Source organism: Malaclemys terrapin, chromosome 20, assembly GCF_027887155.1.
Source record: "Malaclemys terrapin pileata isolate rMalTer1 chromosome 20, rMalTer1.hap1, whole genome shotgun sequence".
NCBI classification, from domain to species: domain Eukaryota; kingdom Metazoa; phylum Chordata; order Testudines; family Emydidae; genus Malaclemys; species Malaclemys terrapin.
The window spans coordinates 5411541-5430916 of NC_071524.1; the positions used below are offsets into that span (position 1 = coordinate 5411541).

Below are 19376 nucleotides of genomic sequence, written 5' to 3' on the forward strand. Positions count from 1 at the left end.
AGTGGGGGGCCACCTGCAGCCGTACCGTGCACCCAAACCACTGAGCCGCCCCTCCCCCTGAAGCCCTGCACTTCTTCTGCCCCTTTCCCTGAGCCCCCCCACGTGCTACCCAATCCCCCTGAAGACCCACCCTCACACTGCCCCTTCTCACCGAGCCAGTGGTCTCACACCACCTCTTCCCCCAAAACCCCATATCTGCACCACCTCTTCCCCCAAAAACACACCCCTGCGCTAGTATGAGCTTTTCATAAGAATTTTCCCAAAATTCCTGCTCCAACATTGACCAGAAGGCTTCACTTGACAAGGGACTGATGCCAGATGTCTTGAAGCCTAACCCTCAGGTCTATTCTCACCCAGTAAGTTCCAACCCACCACCCACTGACCTGCTGACAGCTACCAGAACTACATGCTCAACTTTCTATTTAAACCAAGAACAGGACCAGGATGTTGTTCATGAAAATGGGCTTTTCCCTGCCCAGTTATGCTTCTCTTCTGTTACCTGCTCCTACCCCCTGACTCCGATCTCCTGGCAACCTGAATCTGCTGCTTCCTCACATCAGACGCCTGTTCCACCCTCTAGGCCTGACTGCCCACGCCCTGGTCATGACACTCAAGCAGAGCTAACATGAGTCGGCTACCTGACCTGAGAAGCTTGCTCCCTGCTACAGTGTAGATGTACCTGGTGAGCCAAGAGTGTTAGATCTGACTGGACGTGTCAGACAAAACTGTTGTTAATGAACAACAAGACAAGGTCCCAGATCAGCCCTGAAACACAGCCTACAAATTGACACTGGGGGCAGCACCTCCAGCAGACGGCACTGCCAGGAATGAGGAGAGAGATCACCACATCAGAACACGTGTCACAGAAGAGGCTTTCACTGCAGCAGCCTGTCACCCGGACTCAAACCTCCAATTTCTAGGCTGTGCAACCCTTTGTTGTGCTGATTTGTAAAAGTGTGCAACTCTAGTGCTAGTGCTGGCAGGAGCTTAGCTGGGGAAGGGCTCGGTGGGGCTTTGTGGTACTGGATTTATTCTACACTACTAAAGATGTGGGGTCACATACAGTCTCTGCTCCCAGTGGAACAGGCTGGGTGGTGGGTCCCATCAGAGTGCACCTCACAAAGCCCACACAAAGCATAGAAGGTTCTGGGGGCTCTGTTCAGTCAAGGCCCAGGCCTAGACTGGGATGGGGTGAAACAGGACAGGACTGAGAAGCTGAGGGCTGGAATAGCAGGGAAGCTAGGGTGGGTGGGTGGGGGACTGAGGGATGTAAACAGAGCTGGGGCTGCGGGAGGAAGCCCAGAGGATACTGCAAATTCTGCTGCATTTGTTACTTCCAAGGGCAGGGAGGGATGATCATGAAGGAGACTCAAGTCCATACATTGTACAGGGGATTTTTCTTTCTTGTGACAGTGTGAAAGCACAGACAGACGTTAAGTAGGGGGTAAGCGAAGTACCTGCTTCAAAGGCCTTCCTCTCAGCATCTGAAATAGGGAGTGGAAGGGAGTTAGAGACAGAGACAGGCGCTGTGTGATGCTGTGTGCCCCGTAACGACTGGGGTTAGTTACAGACACTGCACAACCTCACTCCTAGCCCCAAGACAGGAGCCCTCAGCTTTGATATGAGTGGGGCTGGCGGTTAGTGATATGCACCAACACACAGGAGCCCTGGGATTTACAAATCATCTAACCTTGATGGAAGATGTGGGTCTGGATCCCGATACAGCTCTGACATTCTCAACCCTTCCGTCTAAGGGTAATTCCTTTTCTGTGTTACTAACAGCCCTTAGTAGCAACAAAGCTACACACTCCAGGTATAATTAGGAGATGCATGTGCTGATTATTGGAGCTCACATCAGGGATCTGGTCTTGACAACAAAGCATGGAAACGTGAGTCTGAGTTTGATCTATTCCTCATCTCCACATGTTCAGAAGTGGCCCAGAAGAGCCTGCACTGCTGCAGTTATCTAATGAAAGTGGGTGGTCCCCTCCTGTTCCACCAGAACAATATGATTGGCATTGGATTCTCAAACGCAAGGTAACAGCTGTCTGTCTATCCAAACATGAGAGCAGGTAACCCTGTGTCTGCTGCAGAGAGCTCTCAGTGCTGCCTTGGGACTGGGATTACTGTAATATGATTTGTATTTTTGCTCAATCTTCACTCAGTCCTGCCCTGCAGTGTTGGTGTTTCTATGTCTGCTCAGCACCGTGTGTGGCTGGGATCCTCTGCCCAGGGGCTCTGCTGGGGAGGTGGATGAACTTACCAAGCTTCTCACGCAGCTCCTTGCATTCTGGGGAGAGAAGAAAAAGAGACCATCATGGGTTCAGTAAGGGTTGTTCTGAGCAGAGTGTGATGAGGGTGGAGCAACGGAAGCTACCTAAAAGTGGGGGGCCCACCTGTAGCCGTACCATGGACGCCACCCACTGAGCCACCCCTCCCGCTAAAGCCCCGCACTTGCTGCTTTCCCTGAGGCCCCCCCCTCCATGTGCTACCCAATCCCCTGAAGACCTACCCTCATGCTGCCCCTTCTCACCGAGCCAGTGCTCTTGCACCACCCCTTCCATGGAGGTGCCATTCCCGCACCACCTCTTCTCCCGAAAAGACACCCCCACACTAGTATGAGCATTCCATAACAATTATCCCACAATGCCCGCTCTAACATTGACCAGAGGGCTTCACTTGACAAGGGACTGATGCCAGATGTCTTGAAGCCTGACCCACAGGTCTATTCTCACCCTGTAAGTTCCAACCCACTGACCTGCTGACAGCTACCAGAACTACACGCTCAACTTTCTATTTAAACCAAGAACAGGACCAGGATGTTGTCCATGAAAATGGGCTTTTCCCTGCCCAGTTCTTCTTCCCTTCTGTTACCTGCTCCTACCCCCTGACTCCGATCTCCTGGCAAACTGAATCTGCTGCTTCCTCACACCTGACCCCTGTTCCATCCACTAGGCCTGACCGCTCACACCCTGGTCATAACACTCGAGCATAGGTAGCATGAGTTGGCTACCTGAGCTGAGAAGCTTGCTCCCAGCTACAGTGTAGATGTACCTGGTGAGCCAAGAGTGTCAGAACTGACTGGACGTGTCAGACAAAACTGTTGTTAATGAACAACAAGACAAGGTCCCAGATCAGCCCTGAAACACAGCCCACAAATAGACACTGGGGGCAGCACCTCCAGCAGATGGCACTACCAGGAATGAGGGGAGGGATCACCACCTCAGAACACGTGTCACAGAGAGAAAGGCCTTCACTGTGGCAGCCTGTCACCTGCCCTCAAACTTCCTATTTCTAGGCTGTGCAATCCCTTTGTGGTACTGATCTAAAAAAGTGTGTAACTCTAGGGTTAGTGGCTGGCAGGAACTTAGCTGGGGAAGGGTCCATGGGGCTTTGTGGTACTGGATTTACTCTACACCACTAAAGACATGGGGTCACATACAGTCTCTGCTCCCAGTGGAACAGGCTGGGTGGTGGGTCCCATCAGAGTGCACCTCACAAAGCTCACACAAAGCATAGAAGGTTTTGGAGGCTCTGTTCATTCAAGGCCCAGGCCTAGACTAGGATGGGGGGAAACAGGACAGGACTGAGAAGCTGAGGAGCTGAGGGCTGGAATAGCAGGGAAGCCAGGGTGGGTGGGGGACTGAGGGATGCAAACAGAGTTGGGGCTGGAGGAGGAAGCCCAGGGATACTGCAAATTGTGCTGCATGTGTTACTTCCAAGGGTAGGGAGGGATGATCATGAAGGAGACTCAAGTCCATACATTGTACAGGGGATTTTTCTTTCTTGTGACAGTGTGAAAGCAGAGACACACATTAACTGGGGGTTTAGTGACGTACCTGATTCAATGGCCTTCCTTTCAACATCTGAAATAGGGAGGAGAAAAGAGTTAGAGACAGGTGCTGTGTGCCCCATAACCACTAGGTTAGTTACAGACACCCCACAGTCTCACTCTTAGCCCCAGCACAGGAACCAGCAGCTTTGTTAGGAGTGGGGCTGGTGGTTAGTGAGATGCACCAACACACAGGAGCCCTGGGATTTGCAAAGCATCTAATCATAGAATACTAGGGTTGGAAGGGACCTCAGGAGGTTATCTAGTCCAACCCCCTGCTCAAAGCAGGGCCAATCCCCAGACAGGTTTTTGCCTCAAATCCCTAAATGGTCCCCTCAAGGATTGAACTCATAACCCTGGGTTTAGCAGGCCAATGCGCCAACCACTGAGCTATCCCTCCCCCCTAACATTGATGGAAGACGTGGGTCTGGATCCTGATACAGCTCTGACCTTCTCAACCCTTCTGTCTCAGGGGAATTCCTTTTCTGTCTTACTAACAGCCCTTTGGAGAATCCAAATTATGCTCTCCAGGTACAACTAGGGGATGGACATGGTGATTATTGGAGCTCAAATCTGCGATCTGCTCTTTGCAATAAAGCCTGGAAACGTGAGTCTGAGTCTGGTCTCTTGCTCATCTCCACATTTTCGGAAGTGTCCCAGAAGAGCCTGCACTGCTGCAGTCATCTATAGAAAGTGGCTGACCCCCTCCTGCTCCATCAGAAGACTGTGATTGGCATTGGATTGTCCAAGCCAAGGTGACACCTGTCTGTTTATCCAGACATGAGAGCGATAACCCTGTGTCTGCTGCAGAGAGCTCACAGTGCTGCTGTCGGACTGTGGTCACTGTAATGTGATTTGTATTTTTGCCCAAACTTCACTCAGCCTTGTCCTGCAGTATTGGTGCTTCTGGATCTGCTCAGCACCGTGTGTGGCTGGGAGCCTCTGCCCAGGGGCTCTAATGGGGAGGTGGAAAAACTTACCAATTGTCTCACGCAGCTCCTGATACTCTGTGGAGAAAACAGAAGGAGACTATGGTCATTCAGTGTGGGTTGTTCGAAGCACAGTGACGTGAGTTTTTTCCAAACTCTGGGTATGTCTACACTGCAGATGGAAGCAAGCTTCCCAGTTTGGGCAGGCAGACACGTGTTAGGTCTGCTCAAGCAAGTGAGCTAAAAGCAGCAGGGTAGCCAGTGGCAGACCTGCTGATGAGGGGTGGGGGGCAAAGGGCGCAATTGCCCAGGGGCCCGGGCAGTGGCGAAGGCAGCCAGGCGGGCATGTGGAAGCTCTGGCCATGCCAGAAGAGCGCCCATTGACTGTTCTGCCCTGGGGCCTGGAAGTGCTGTCTGTGGGGCTGGCCAGGGGTAGCACATGCAGCAGCTTGGGCTAGCTGCTCAAATATGGACCCTCTCAGACCCCCTGGGTACGGACTTAGGCGGCTACTCTGAGCCACTGACCCTGCTATCCTAGCCGCATTGCTATTGTCAGTGCACTAGTCAAGCAGAGCTAGTATGTGTTCGGCTACCCGAGCTGGGAAGCTCGCTCCCAGCTCCAGTGTAGACATACCCATTGAGCCAAGGGTGTCAGAACTGACAGGACACGTCAGACAAAACTCTTGTTAATGAACAACAGACAAGATGCCAGATCAACCCCTAAACAGAGCCCACAAATTGCCACTGGGGGCAGCTTATGGGACTGCAGGGAATAAGGTGAGGAAGCGTCACACCAGAACATGTATCACATAGAGAGAGGCCTGCACTGCTGCAGCCTGTCACCCAGCCTCAGACCTTCTATTTCTGAGTTGTGCCCAATCCCTTTGTGGTGCCGATTTGCAAAAGTGTGTAACTCTAGGGTTAGTGGTTGGCAGGAGCTTAGCTGGGGCAGGGCTCCGTGGGGCTGTGTGGAACTGGATTTTCCATCCACCACTAGATACATGGGTCAGGTCCTGCCCCAGCTCTTGTGAGAACAATGTGGATGGTGGGGCCCATCACAGTGCACCTCACAGAGCCCATATAGAGTGTACTAGTATTTGGAGGCTCTGTTTCTTTGGGGCCCAGGCCTAGATTAAGATATGGGGAAACAGGACAGGACTGAGGAGCTATGGGCTGGGATAGCAGGGAAGCTGTGGGTGAGGATTGAGGGATGCCAACAGAACAGAGCTGTGTGGGGTGGAGGGGAGCGGTGCAGGCAGTGGTGGTGTTTCTAATATGGGGACCCCTTGCAAAGCTCAATTCCAGGACCCCTTCCATTGACCTTGCACATATGCTGTGTGCAAGGGTGGTGGCGGGAGTAACAGAACTGGACAGGACTGAGGAGCTCAGGGCTGATATAGCAGGGAGGCAGTGGGTGGGGATTGAGGGGCACTGGTGGTGCACTGGTGCTGTGGGCAGACAGTGGGTGAGCATTATGGGGCAGTGGCAGAGCTGTGTGCAAGTTGGGAGCCCAGCATTGGGATAGCAGCCATTTTGCAGGTCAGAACTGAGATGTAACCACAGACCTGCATGGAGGAAGTTTGCCCAGCCCCTGACTCAGGGCTTGTTTATACAGCCCCGTAGTTCGGCCTGTGAGGGTGTGATTTGCAGCACACACCAAAGTGCTGCGCTGTAACTGAACACTGAATGGACCTAGCTGGTCCTCTTCAAATATGACTATGGAAATGTAAGCTAGGGACCTTTCAGTTCACACCCACAGCATCCACACGGGGTTGTTAGTTACCAGGCATCACTTTGGTGCGCGTTGCTATTCACACCCCCGTAATCTGACCTGTTGGGCAATGTAGATATAGCCTGAGTCCTGCCACCCTATGTGCATTACATTCACTCTTTGATGTTGAGGATGATACTGAAATCTGAGCTGCAAACCCTGCAGAGTTTGGCTATTTCCAGGGCAGGGGGAGATGATCACGAAGGTGACTAAGGTCCACACAGTGCATGTGGTGATATTTCTATCTCATTATAGCATGAAAGCACAGACAAATGTTTACTAGGGTTTAGCCAATTACCTGATTCCCAGGTCTTCTTCTCAGTCTCTGAAATGGGGAAGAGAAAAGAGTCAGACCCAGAGACACACACTGGGTAGTGCTGTACACTCCCTAGTGACTAAGGTTAGTCACAGACATCCCACACCCGCACTCCCAGCCCCAGTGCAGGAGCTGGCAGGTTTGACAGGAGCAGGGCTGGCGGTTAGTGACATGTACCAACATTCAGGAGACATGGTAATGTTTCCTACTCCTTAGCCCTTTTCTACACACACACCGGAACCAGTTTAACTAATTAGGTTTCAAAACACACCTTGAGTTACACTGGTGCAGGGCTGTGTGTAGAGGAGCCCTTGGGCTAGTGCAGCAGGGCTAGTAGAACCGTGGGGTGGGGTCAGTTACTCCACAGCGACCCCTCTGGCTAGTTACAGCACAGCACTGATTGCTAGGGGAGTCTCATCCAGCCCTCCCCAGCTGAAGGAATGGTGGCCACAAGGGGGCATGGCAGAGGGCAAAGGAGATGAAAGAGGGGGATCCTTAGGTCTCTTCCAGGCTGTGATTGCTGTGAGAACCCCAGTCACTGCGCTGGCATGTTGTATCCATTGTCTGCACCTGTCATCTGTATTTCCCTGCATGTGTGCGCAGTGCCCAGCAGAACGGGTCACCACTGCTCAGCACCATCACAATGCAAACCAATATTGTTACTAATTATTGAAAAGTTCACAGTGGAATAAATTAGACATGTGGACTTTCAAAAATGGTGCTGCTGTGTCTATTAATACAGCTCAAGAGAGTGAATGTCACAGATTCATAGAGTTTAAGGTTAGATGGGACCATCAGAACATCTACTCTGACCTTCTGTGCAACACAAACCAGAATCTCACCCAATTCCCATTGCACCAAGCCCAATAACTCAGATTTTGCTACAGCAGCTTCCAGAAAGTTGCCCAGTCTGGATCTGACGCCATCAAGAGATGGAGAATTCACCACTACTCTGGGGAGCTTGTGCCAGGGGTTAATCACCCTCCCTATGTCCTGTGCATTCGACAGTCTCAGGGATGGAATCATCTCACAGAGCGTCATTGACTTGCAGTGTCATTTCCTTTAAGGAGAATAGAGTCACTGAACAACTTCCCAGGGTTAGTGGGACAGAATCTGATGCAGTTTGTCACTGCAAACCCATCTCCCTGCTGGGAATCTCACAAGCACTGACCATTGGGTATCTGCTGCAAAATACACATTTGCCAACTATTATCATCAATGTGTGAGAGAATGTGGGAGAGATGAGGAATCACTTGACAGAGACCTCTCAGCTCCATCCCTTTCATTGCACTGAGCCCCCAGGTAACACCAAGCAGTCACAGAGCTCACAGAGCAGCAGACCTACCAAGATTTAGTAGAGTCTCACATTTAGAGCGTTTCTTCTGAGAGGCCTTTCGCTTCGCTGTAAGACAGAGAATTGGACATTGCAGTGAGACAGGGAAGGAAGGGGAAACACTGAGCAATGTGCTAATACAAGTGGAGCCGGGGACCCCCATGTGTTTGTTAGTTTGGTTTATTTCCTTAAAACCAACACAAGTTAAATATCTGAACACTCCCATGCCCCAGCCCAGTGCCCTCTAGGACCAGGCTCTAAACATGCAAATAACACATTCCCATTACCTGTGTATCCAAGATATGCACAAGCTCCAGCAGCAACAAGAACCAGAGTGAACAATACCCAGAATGCAGCCCGCCAGGGAGAAACACGGGGGAAGATGTCACCTGGCAAACAGAAAGCGCAGTGTGTGAGGCGCAAGGTCCCATCCTGGAGCTGGAGAATGGGGTTTGCCACTGAGTTTGACACCTGAGTCCCAGCTCAGGGCACCCAGAAAATCACGGGAATAAAGGGAACATCCCCTCCATTCTCAAATCACAGTCACAAATGGGAGCCACTGAAACTGGAGAAGCCAGCGCAGCATCAGTTACAAGAACCAGGACTCTGCTCTGCCCAAATCTCTCCTGTTGCTACAAGCCGACAGCCAGAGACTCCGTGCCCAGCCTGCGCAGCCCTGCCCATACCAGCTGGCTGTTCGGATGGTCACTGTCACACAGCTGCCAGTTCTCAGTCACCACGTCCAGTCCAGTTAAGTTCAGCAGAGAACAATTGTTTTCTTAGCTGGCCCCAGTGTGTTATGAGTTGATGGATTCATAGATGTTAAGTCCAAAAGGGGACATTATGGCCATCTAGTCTGACCTCCTGTATAACCCAGGGCAGAGACCCTCCTCCATTGATCCCTGCATCCAGCCCAGAACTTCTGGTCCAACCAGAGCGAATCTTAGAGAAAGAGACACCCAGTTTGGAATGAAAGATTCTAAGTGATGGAGAATCCACCATGTCCATAGGAGAGTTATTCCAGTGGTTAATTCCCCTCACTGTTAAAATCTGCACCTTATTTCTAGTCTGAATTTGTCTAGCTTCAACTTCCAGCTGTCAGATCTTGTTCTTCCTTTGTCTGCTAGATTAGAGACTATTGACTGTCAGAAATCTCCTCCCTGTGTAGGTAATTACAGACTGTGATCAAGTCACCTTTTAACCTTCCCTTGGATAAGCTCTATAACTGTAGATCCCTAAGGGCCTTCTCTTGGATATGCTAGATCAGTGGGAGGGAGGTGAGGAGAAGCTATCCTCCCTTGCACAGTCTCTGTTGTCTCCCAGTCTCAGGGTAGGTCTACACTTACCCGGTAGTTCGGCGGCAAGCAAATCGAACTTCTGGGTTCGACTTATTGCGTCTTGTCTGGACGAGATAAGTCAAACCCGGAAGTGCTCGCCGTTGACTGCGGTACTCCAGCTCAGCGAGAGGAGTACGCGAAGTCCACGGGAGAGCCTGCCTGCCACGTCTGGACCGAGGTAAGTTCGAACTAAGGTAGTTCGAACTTCAGCTACGTTATTCACGTAGCTGAAGTTGCGTACCTTAGTTCGAATTGGGGGGTTAGTGTAGACCTGCCCTCAGTGATTAATCAGGGTGGAAAAGGGGGGGAGTCCGGGCCCGCCCTCTACTCTGGGCTCCAGCCCAGGGACCCTAATAGTATCAGCTATGGTAGCTGACCTTTTAGGAACAGGACACGTACAATTCCCTGGGCTACTTCCCCACAGCAGCCCCCACTTCCTCAAGCTCCATTTCACCCTTACCTCAGGGCCTCCTTCCTTGTACCTAGTATGCTGTATACAGCTCAGTCTCTCCAACAGCACAACTTCCTCCCACAGCTCCTGACATGCGCTCACCTGACTAACTGGGAGGCTTTTAACTAGTTTCAGGCAGCCCCTGATTGGCTTCAGGTGTCCCAATCAACCTAGCAATCTCCACTGCCTTCTGGAAAGATCTTAATTGGCCCCAGGTGTCTTAATTGACCTGAAGCAGCTGCCATTTACTTATCCTGGTACCAGGGATTTGTTTAACCTGGGGCTAATATCTCCCATTACTTTGCTATAGCCATCTGGCCTTGTCCAGTCACAATACCTAGCAACCAATGACCATGGAGGGCCCACCTCTAGGCAGGAAGCCAAGCAGTGTTAGCCCTGCTGGGGAACAAAGGACTGGGGTGTGTGAGGTGGAACCTAAGTGTGGGCTGCAGGAAGCAGATGAGACACACCTGAACTGGGACAGCGAGGTCAGAGGGACAGAGCGTTGGGCTCTGTGCTGCCCAGGATGGACTACGTGTGACGCTCTGTACCTCGGGGGAACACCCAGCACCCCCATGTTCATCCTTGTAAAATGATTGTGTGGTATCCAATGCAAAGTTTGTCATTTCAGGTGTCTTTGGAAGGCTCATGATGCCCTGAGCATTGTTGTTACCGTAATGTTATAGGTGGTAATTTCATGTATATAGTTATGAGGCTGAAAATGTATCCTCATGGCTTAAAATAAGCCCAGGCAAAAACTCTCCAAGAGCAGAAAGGCTGTTCACAGCTCAGCAGGGCATGTATGGCACAAATCCAGCCCAGCCTCACAGGAACAAAGGGCGCTAGCCTAGGCAGCAACAAAAGAATCTGTTGGACTCTTGAGGGAGTCACCCCCCCTTCCTTTGGTCAGTTTGGGACTGTGATGAGGTAATGCTCACCTGACTCTGAAGGGGGGGGGAAGCCAAGAGGGAAGAGAAAACATGATAAAAGGGAGAGATATTTGCCATGCTCTTCCTTTCTCTTCCACCTATATCTACAGACACCACATCAAGCGACTGAAGCACTGATCAAAGGGGAGAGCCTGGCTGAAGAGCAACCAGCCAGCCTATGGTGAGAAGCATCTAAGTTTGAAAGTGTTAAGATCAGCTTAGAATGTGTTTTGCTTTTATTTCATTTGACCAAATCTGATTTGTTATGCTTTGACTTATAATCACTTAAAATCTATCTTTATCGTTAATAAATCTGTTTGTTTATTCTACCTGAAGCAGTGTGTTTGGTCTCAAGTGTGTCAGAGACTCCCCTTGGGATAACAAGCCTGGTACATATCAATTCCTTTGTTAAATTGACAAACTCATATAAGCTTGCAGCATCCAGTGGGCATAACTGGACACTGCAAGACAGAGGTTCGTAGGGTTGTGTCCGGAACTGGAGATATTCGCTAGTGTCATTCAGTTGTACAATCCAAGGAGCAGCTTACATGCCAGAGGCTGTGTGTGAACAGCCCAGGACTGGGGGTTCTCACAGCAGAGCAGGATAAGGCTGGCTCCCAGAGTCAAGGATTGGAGTGACCTAGCAGATCACCAGTCGGTCCAGATAACACCAGAGGGGAACGTCACACTACGCTGTAACTTTTTTTGCTCTGTGCTAATCAAGGACTTCCTATGCTGTGTGTCAGCTGACTAATAAACTCTTCTGTTTTACAACACTGGCTGAGTGTCACTGAAAATGCTGATGGAGGAGATGCTTTGATACCCAAGATTTTGTCAGTTTCCCTCAAGGGTCTGTCTCAGTGGGACTCGCTCAATGGAGCTCACTGTGAGAAACAGGGGTGCTGAAGGCACAGACGTCCTGTCTAAGGAGTCGGTGAAGGAGGGAGGGAGGGGGAGGCACTAATTGGTGGGGCCACTGGTGGTCAGGAGGTGCTGGGGGGAGGGGGAGACTGATGGGGGACTCCTCACCTCCCTGCCTGCTCACCTGTCCCCTGCCTCACTTCCGCGCCCCACCTCCCCTCCCGCCTCCTCCTCATGAAGCGCGGGGGCCCTAAAAGTGAGGGGCCTGAGGCTGTCACCCCAATTTGCCATACCATAGAGATGGCTCTGCATGGAAGAATCCCTTCTGTTGCTGGAATAAGTGTTTACACTACAGCATTACAGCTGTAGCATTGCCAGTGTAGACACACCCTGAGTCTATTACATCAGCCCAGTTGCCTTTATCAACCAAATGCATCATCTCCTCAAAGAATGATATCGAGTTAATTTCACAAGACTCAGCCCAGCTGCTGACAGGCAGTTTGTCCACAGAACAGAAACCTCCATCACTAATGGCCTCACAGAAGAGGTTAGAAGGACATTTCCTGTCTCAGTACCAGAAACAGTCCCAAGTCGAGTGCAATTCCCAAGAGATCCAGCCCCCTCCTCCCCACCCATTCCCATGGTGACCCGTTCTTCATGGGGGGACTCACCTGAGAGGTGAATGGCAGATTGTCGCTCGGTCTCCAGCAGGCCATTCCGCACTATGCAGCTGATGTCTCTATTGTCTTCCCCTTGTGTGACAGTGATGTGACTCACAACACTATATAGATTCTCCCTGTCCTGAGTCACGTCGGTCACAATCTCCATCGACAGGTTCTGCCAGTTCTTTCCAACCCACTGGAGTTCGGGTTTGGGGAACCAACCTGTTGCTCTACAGGCCAGACCCATCCCCTGGCCCCGGGGGCCCAGCACATCAATGAACACAGGAGCCACAGCTGCAGGGAGAGACAGAGAGAGTGTGTGTATCAGGAAATCGTGTCTTTGGTAGCACCACGTGATTCCCCAGCTACCGCTGGGTATAGGGGGCTGTGACTGGAAAGCTCCATTCCCATACATGCAGAGCCTCCCTGGGACCCCTCATCCTGACAACTGGGGAAATTGAATAATGCCATCTTGCATTCCCATAGAGCACTACATAAGAATATAGGAATGACTATACTGGGTCAGACCAAAGGTCCATCTAGTCCAATATCCTGTCTTCCAACAGTGGCCAATGCCAGGTGCTTCAGAGGGAATAAACACAACAGGAATTCATCAAGTGATCCATTCCCTGTCACCCATTCCCAGCTTCTGGCAAACAGAGGCTAGGGAAACCATTCCTGCCCACCCTGGCTAATAGCTACCTACTCTCCACTGTTCCCTGCAACCTCACAGAGGCTTAAACTGCTCACAGAGATTGCTGGACCTGCTAATGAAATGCAGCCACTTCTGGGAGGAGCCCAGCAGCTATCAGAATCACTGCACTTCAGTACAGAGCAGGAAGTGAGCGATAGTGACCCCCCCACACATCACTGCTATGACTTCTCCTGTGCCACCCTCCTAAATACTGTGCCCTCTGCTGTCCTTTTCTCACACTGGTAATGTTGCCCCAGGCCAAGCCACCCCTCATGCTTGGATTTCTCTCTCCATGTGCTGCACACAACCACCTTTCCCTCATTTAAATCTCTCCCTAAAAGCAGATGTGTCCTGCGGAGCCTTTGTACTAGGATCCTCCAAAGATGGGAGATGATTTAAAAACAATGTCAATGTTCTGCATTATCACAGGAAGGCCCCTCACCTGGGGCTTGATGTTTCTGAACTGTATTTGTCTGGGGCTACTTTACTCAGTGAGCTAAATGGGCAGAGACCGTCCCTTCCACTGCCCTTGTGCAGCACTGAACATAGGGTCAGTGCCCAGGGAATAAAAAACAATATCCCAGCCCTTGGAAACTGCAGGGGGAGTTTCAGGGAGGCCGAATGTAACTATCACTGGAGCTGGGATTTGAGCAGAACATGGAGATAAATGTCCCACTCCCACAAACAGCACCACAATGAGCATGGGGGCTGAGGACTATAGCTTTACATCTAATTGAAAAGAGGTTGTTTAATGCAGTGATGATACTGCAACCACCCCAGTGGGGTCAGCGCTGAGTGCCAGGGGAGAGCGCCCCCTGCTGAGTCCTAAACACCACTCCCTGCAGCACAGGACCCTTCTGCCATGCTGGGATCAGCCTCGGGCACCCCCCCCCCCAAGGTACAGGAGGCTCTGGCTGCCCAGACACAGTGCCCCTTAGTCCCGCAACTCACCTGCAACCCGTAGCTCAATGATGGCTTCCTGGCTCCATTCTGGGTTCCTCACAAGGCAATGGTATGTCCCAGCATCTGCCACTTGGAGCCGTTTCAGCTTCAGGGAGACATTCCCACTGCTGAACTCCTGCCGGAACAGCTCTGTCCGGGTCTGGTAACTCTCCCCTGGCAGGTCCCGGCTACCCTCATCCGAGTACTCATGAACCGAGATATATCCTGATCCAATTTTCCTCCACAGGACATCCATGCTGGACAGTCGGGCTGGGGGTGAGAGCTGGCAGGGTAACACCACATCCTGGCCAACTACTCTCACCATGGGGTGCGGGGAGCCAGCCAGGGAGAACTCCTCTGGAACAGAAAACCCCAGGAGCAGAGTGATTGAAAGGAAAGAAGAGAGGGCAGCGCTGAGCCAGGGCCCACCAGGTACAGACATACAGTGAGTGAGAGGAGTGGGCGTCACTGAGCTAAATACAAAATTCCTTCAGTCGTGAGTCACATGTAGCTCAACTGAGTTACTCTACAGCGCTACAATGGCATAACTGCACTGATGCAGCTGTACCACTGTAGCGCGTCTGGTGAAGATGCACTATGCTGATGGGAGAGCAACATAAGTTATGTCGACTTGGGGTGTAGTGTAGATCTGTCCTCAGTGTGGATGCAGAGCAGTGCAGCCATGCCACGAATGACACAAGCTGGTCCAACAATGCTGTCCTACAATCCCCCGGAAACCCCTCCAAAGATTCTTGTCTTGCAACCTACCTACACTCTATTGGCAAAGACTGGCCCCAGCTGGCAGCCTCCTGCCAGTTCATAGTGCCCTGCACAGCCGCATTGCACCCAGTTATGAGCTCTTTCACTGCAAGCAACTTCTTTAATGAATCAGCAACAGAGAGTCCTGTGGCACCTTTGAGACTAACAGAAGTATTGGGAGCATAAGCTTTCATGGGTAAGAACCTCACTTCTTCAGATGCAAGTTCTTCAGATTCTTGCATCTGAAGAAGTGAGGTTCTTGCCCACGAAAGCTTATGCTCCCAATACTTCTGTTAGTCTCAAAGGTGCCACAGGACCCTCTGTTGCTTTTTACAGATTCAGACTAACACGGCTACCCCTCTGATATTTAATGAATCAGTTTCAGCTCCACGTAGCCCCACAAAGCCTTCTGAGAGGCCATCTCAGAGCACTTCTGCTGGGCCTGAAGGTATTGAATCTTTGATGGACCTTTGAGCCAATGCACATCCCTTCCATGAAAACAACAAGGAGTCTGGTGGCACCTTAAAGACTAACAGATTTATTTGGGCATAAGCTTTTGTGGATAAAAATCCACTTCTTCAGATGCATGGAGTGAAAATTACAGATGCAGGCATAGTTATACTGACACATGAAGAGAAGGGAGCTACCTCACAAGTGGAGAACCGTGTTGACAGAGTCAATTCAATCAGGGTGGATTTAGTCCACTCCCAATAATTGATGAGGAGGTGTCAATTCCAGGAGAGGCAAAGCTGCTTTTGTAGTGAACCAGCCATTCCCAGTCCCTGTTCAAGCCCAAATTAATGGTGTTAAATTTGCAAATGAATGTTAGTTCTGCAGTGTCTCTTTGAAGTCTGTTTCTGAAGTTTAGTCCCTTCCATTGATTCAATACCCAAAAGAGAAACTGGCTCAGATGGGCAGTCACCGTTCTGGGGATCGGCATCTGGAGGGAATTAAGCAACTGAAGGTGATTTATGTCTGCAACATAGCTGTGTCTGAGGGGTCTCCACGGTCCTTTGTCCCACCATGGGGTAGGTAGAGCAATTACTGCAGAGCTGCAGCACCTGACACTCACCGTGTGGCTACAAGGGGAGGGATAAGGGTGAGATTTTCAGAGCCACCATGTCTGCTCACATTCTTCTTAAGGGGAACTGGGCCTCCCAATCTCTCAGGCAGCTGTGAAGATCTCAGCCTTGCAGGCCATGAGAATCCAGGTTCCCAGTGGGGCAGGTCTAGCAATATGGTGCCTTTGGGTCCCGTGACAGAACAGGAAGGGATCAGTGTCGGGGGTTCTGGGATCCTCTCTCAGGGGAAGCAGGAGCTGGGTGACTTGCTGAAAGATCCAACAATCCTGCCACCCAGAGCTATGACACGCCCCAGTCACCCCAACATCATCCCCACCCCACAGCCTCCTGGGCCTGACCCCTTTACTCTTCAGGACTGAGGAGGTCCCGGGGGTGGGTGGCTGGGCCTCAGATGTCCCTACCCCAGCCCTGCAGGGGGCAGTGTACATGGGGGACAGGGAGGGAAATAATTGGGATTTGAATGTTGTTACCAGAGAGAGAACATGGAGCCAGGAGGAGGATCCCCAGGCTGCACACACAGAGCTGCCATTGCGTCGTCATGGGGACACCCTGGGCAGGGACCTGTAAGGAGAGAACAGGGATGGTTAACACTCCCCAGACTGTGTGAGGGGCCGGCAGTGCAGGGAACATGCGCCATCCAGCGTCTCAGCTGACCCATTCTGCTCCCAGGCAGAGCAGCTCCCCAGGGACAAGAGAGGATTTCACCCCACCCAGGATGCTCTGCTGCCTGCCCAGGCCTGGCACTAGGAATTTCCACCCCTGGGAAGTGCCGAGTATCCACCCCCATTTCCTTCCCTTCAGAGTTCTCTGACCATCCACCGGTGCAAGTGTCCCCTGACTCCAGTGCAGATGAACCCTGCAGCAGAGCAGGGCCACTTCTGAAGTAACCCCAGTGGTACCCACACCGCTGTTCCCCCTGCAGAAGGGGCCTGGCTCTGTTCCTGCCACCACCGTGGACAACACAGCAGATGCTTGACGAGGGTCTAGCTACAGCTAACTGCATGACGTTCTACAGTGTGAGCTAAAGAGCCCGGCTGTGCAGCTGGGGCTGTGACAGACTCATGTGCTGTGTGGATCAGGCCCAGAGGGGACCCATCTCACATCCTGGCCAATGGGTGACATCTGGGCACCTTTCTACAGGGTCAGCTTGGCCGGATGTCATCTGTGTCTGTAAGTGACATTGCCAAGTGACAGGGCAGTGGCTGTCACAGAGACCATGGGGTGCTATCAGATACCTGCTCCCCCGCCCCTGACATCAGTGGGAGACAATCACATCTATAGATGTTACAGTAAGATACACAGTGGGGATCAGGAGGGGCTATCTCAGCTCTGCTCAGAGCCTCAGGCATCCTGCCTCCATTTCTCCGGTCTGTGTACACAAGGTCAGACTGGATGGACACAAAGGGCTCTTCTGGCCTTAACATCTCTGAATCTATTTCTGTTTCAGTTCCAGCTCCCTCCAAGCCCACCCATCATGTGTGTGGTGCATTGAAAACTGTATTGGAATTGTAAGCTGTCACTGTAAATGCTATGGGGGTTTTCCTGGTCCTGGTCCTGCTCCCAGGCAGGGGGCTCTGTAGGGAAGTGTATGATCTGGGTCCAGCAGCAGGCAGTTGTACACAGAGCAGCCTAGAGCAAAGTGGGGTGACCTGGGCCTCTCTGACTTAAGGAGCAGCCTGCTTTGTACCTCTCTGTTTTGGATCCTTATGTGTTATCGTTCTGGATTATCTAACTCCTCTGTGTGGGCCAGGAGCATAACAATGGGGACTCTCCCTGCAAAGAGATCTCCCTTCTCAGCTCATCCAAGGTCACTTGGGAATGACTTGAATTGCTAGAGGGCAGGATTAAGGCCTAGTCATTATAGGCAGGTGCCCGGGGTAGGGACAGTCTAGGCACTATAAGATGGGTGAACTAGAGTGCCTTGTGATAAAGGAGGCTATCGATATAATAGGCATCACAGAAACCTGGTGGACTGAGAGCAATCAATGGGACACAATCATTCCGGGGTACAAAATATATCAGAAGGACCGAACAGGTCATGCAGAGTTGGGGAATGGGACTATATATGAAAGAAAATGTAGAATCAAATGAAGTAAAAATCTTAAGTGAATCCACATGTTCCAAAGAATCTCTATGGCTAGTAATTTCATGCTCTAATAAGAATATAACATTAGGGATCTATTATTGTCCACCTGACCAGGACAGTGATAGTGATGATGAAGTGCTAAGGGAAATTAGAGAGGCTATCAAAATTAAGAACTCAATAATAGTGGGGGATTTCAATTATCCCTGTATTTACTGGGAACGTCACTTCAGGACGAAATGCAGAGACAAAATTTCTTGATACTTTAAATGACTGCTTCTTGGAGCAGCTGGTATGGGAACCCACAGGGGAGAGGCAACTCTAGATTTAGTCCTAAATGAAGCACAGGAACTGGTCCAAGAGGTAACTATAACAGGACCGCTTGGAAATAGTGACCATAATATAATAACATTCAACATCCCTGTGGTGGGAAGAACATCTCAACAGCCCAACACTGTGGCATTTAATTTCAAAAGGGGGAACTATGCAAAAATGAGGGGATTAGTTAAACAGAAATTGAAAGGTACAGTGACTAAAGTGAAATCCCTGCAAGCTGCATGGGTGCTTTTTAAAGACACCATAATAGATGCCCAACTTAAATGTATACCCAAAATTAAGAAACACAGTAAAAGAACTAAAAAAGTGCCACCGTGGCTTAACAACCATGTAAAAGAAGCAGTGAGAGATAAAAAGACTTCCTTTAAAAAGTGGAAGTCAAATCCTAGTGAGGTAAATAGAAAGGAGCATAAACACTGCCAAATTAAGTGTAAAAATGTAATAAGAAAAGTTTGAAGAACGGCTAGTCAAAAACTCAAAAGGTAATAATAAAATGTTTTTTTTAAATACATCAGAAGCAGGAAGCCTGCTAAACAACCAGTGGGGCCTCTTGATGATCGAGATACAAAAGGAGCACTTAAAGACGATAAAGTCATTGCGGAGAAACAAAATGGATTCTTTGCTTCAGTCTTCACAGCTGAAGATGTTAGGGAGATTCCCAAACCTGAGCTAGCTTTTGTTGGTGACAAATCTGAGGAACTGTCACAGATTGAAGTGTCACTAGAGGAGATTTTGGAATTAATTGATAAACGTAACATTAACAAGACACCGGGACCAGATGGCATTCACCCAAGAGTTCTGAAAGAACTCAAATGTGAAGTTGCGGAACTTTTAACATAAGAACATAAGAATGGCCGTACTGGGTCAGACCAAAGATCCATCTAGCTCAGTATCCTGTCCACTGACAGTGGCCAGTGCCAGGTGCCCCAGAGGGAGTGAACCTAACAGACAATGATCAAGTGATCTCTCTCCTGCCATCCATCTCCACGCTCTGACAAACAGAGTCTAGGGACACCATTCCTTACCCATCCTGGCTAATAGCCATTCATGGACTTAACC

General features: G+C 50.6%; 1 protein-coding gene across 1 annotated transcript in view; it reads right to left on the minus strand.

Moving 5' to 3' along the window:
• LOC128826351 (butyrophilin subfamily 3 member A2-like) overlaps positions 1-16438 on the minus strand; it is a 99383-nt gene extending 82945 nt beyond the window's left edge. The window contains exons 1-10 of the mRNA XM_054009597.1: positions 16369-16438; positions 14067-14414; positions 12431-12715; positions 8469-8570; positions 8194-8250; positions 6831-6857; positions 4813-4839; positions 3840-3866; positions 2264-2290; positions 1458-1484 (exon numbers count right to left, since the gene is read on the minus strand). Of these exons, the coding sequence (XP_053865572.1) occupies positions 1458-1484; positions 2264-2290; positions 3840-3866; positions 4813-4839; positions 6831-6857; positions 8194-8250; positions 8469-8570; positions 12431-12715; positions 14067-14414; positions 16369-16438 (997 nt within the window). The remainder of the gene's footprint in view (positions 1-1457; positions 1485-2263; positions 2291-3839; positions 3867-4812; positions 4840-6830; positions 6858-8193; positions 8251-8468; positions 8571-12430; positions 12716-14066; positions 14415-16368) is intronic.
• Between the last annotated feature and the right edge of the window lie 2938 nt (positions 16439-19376).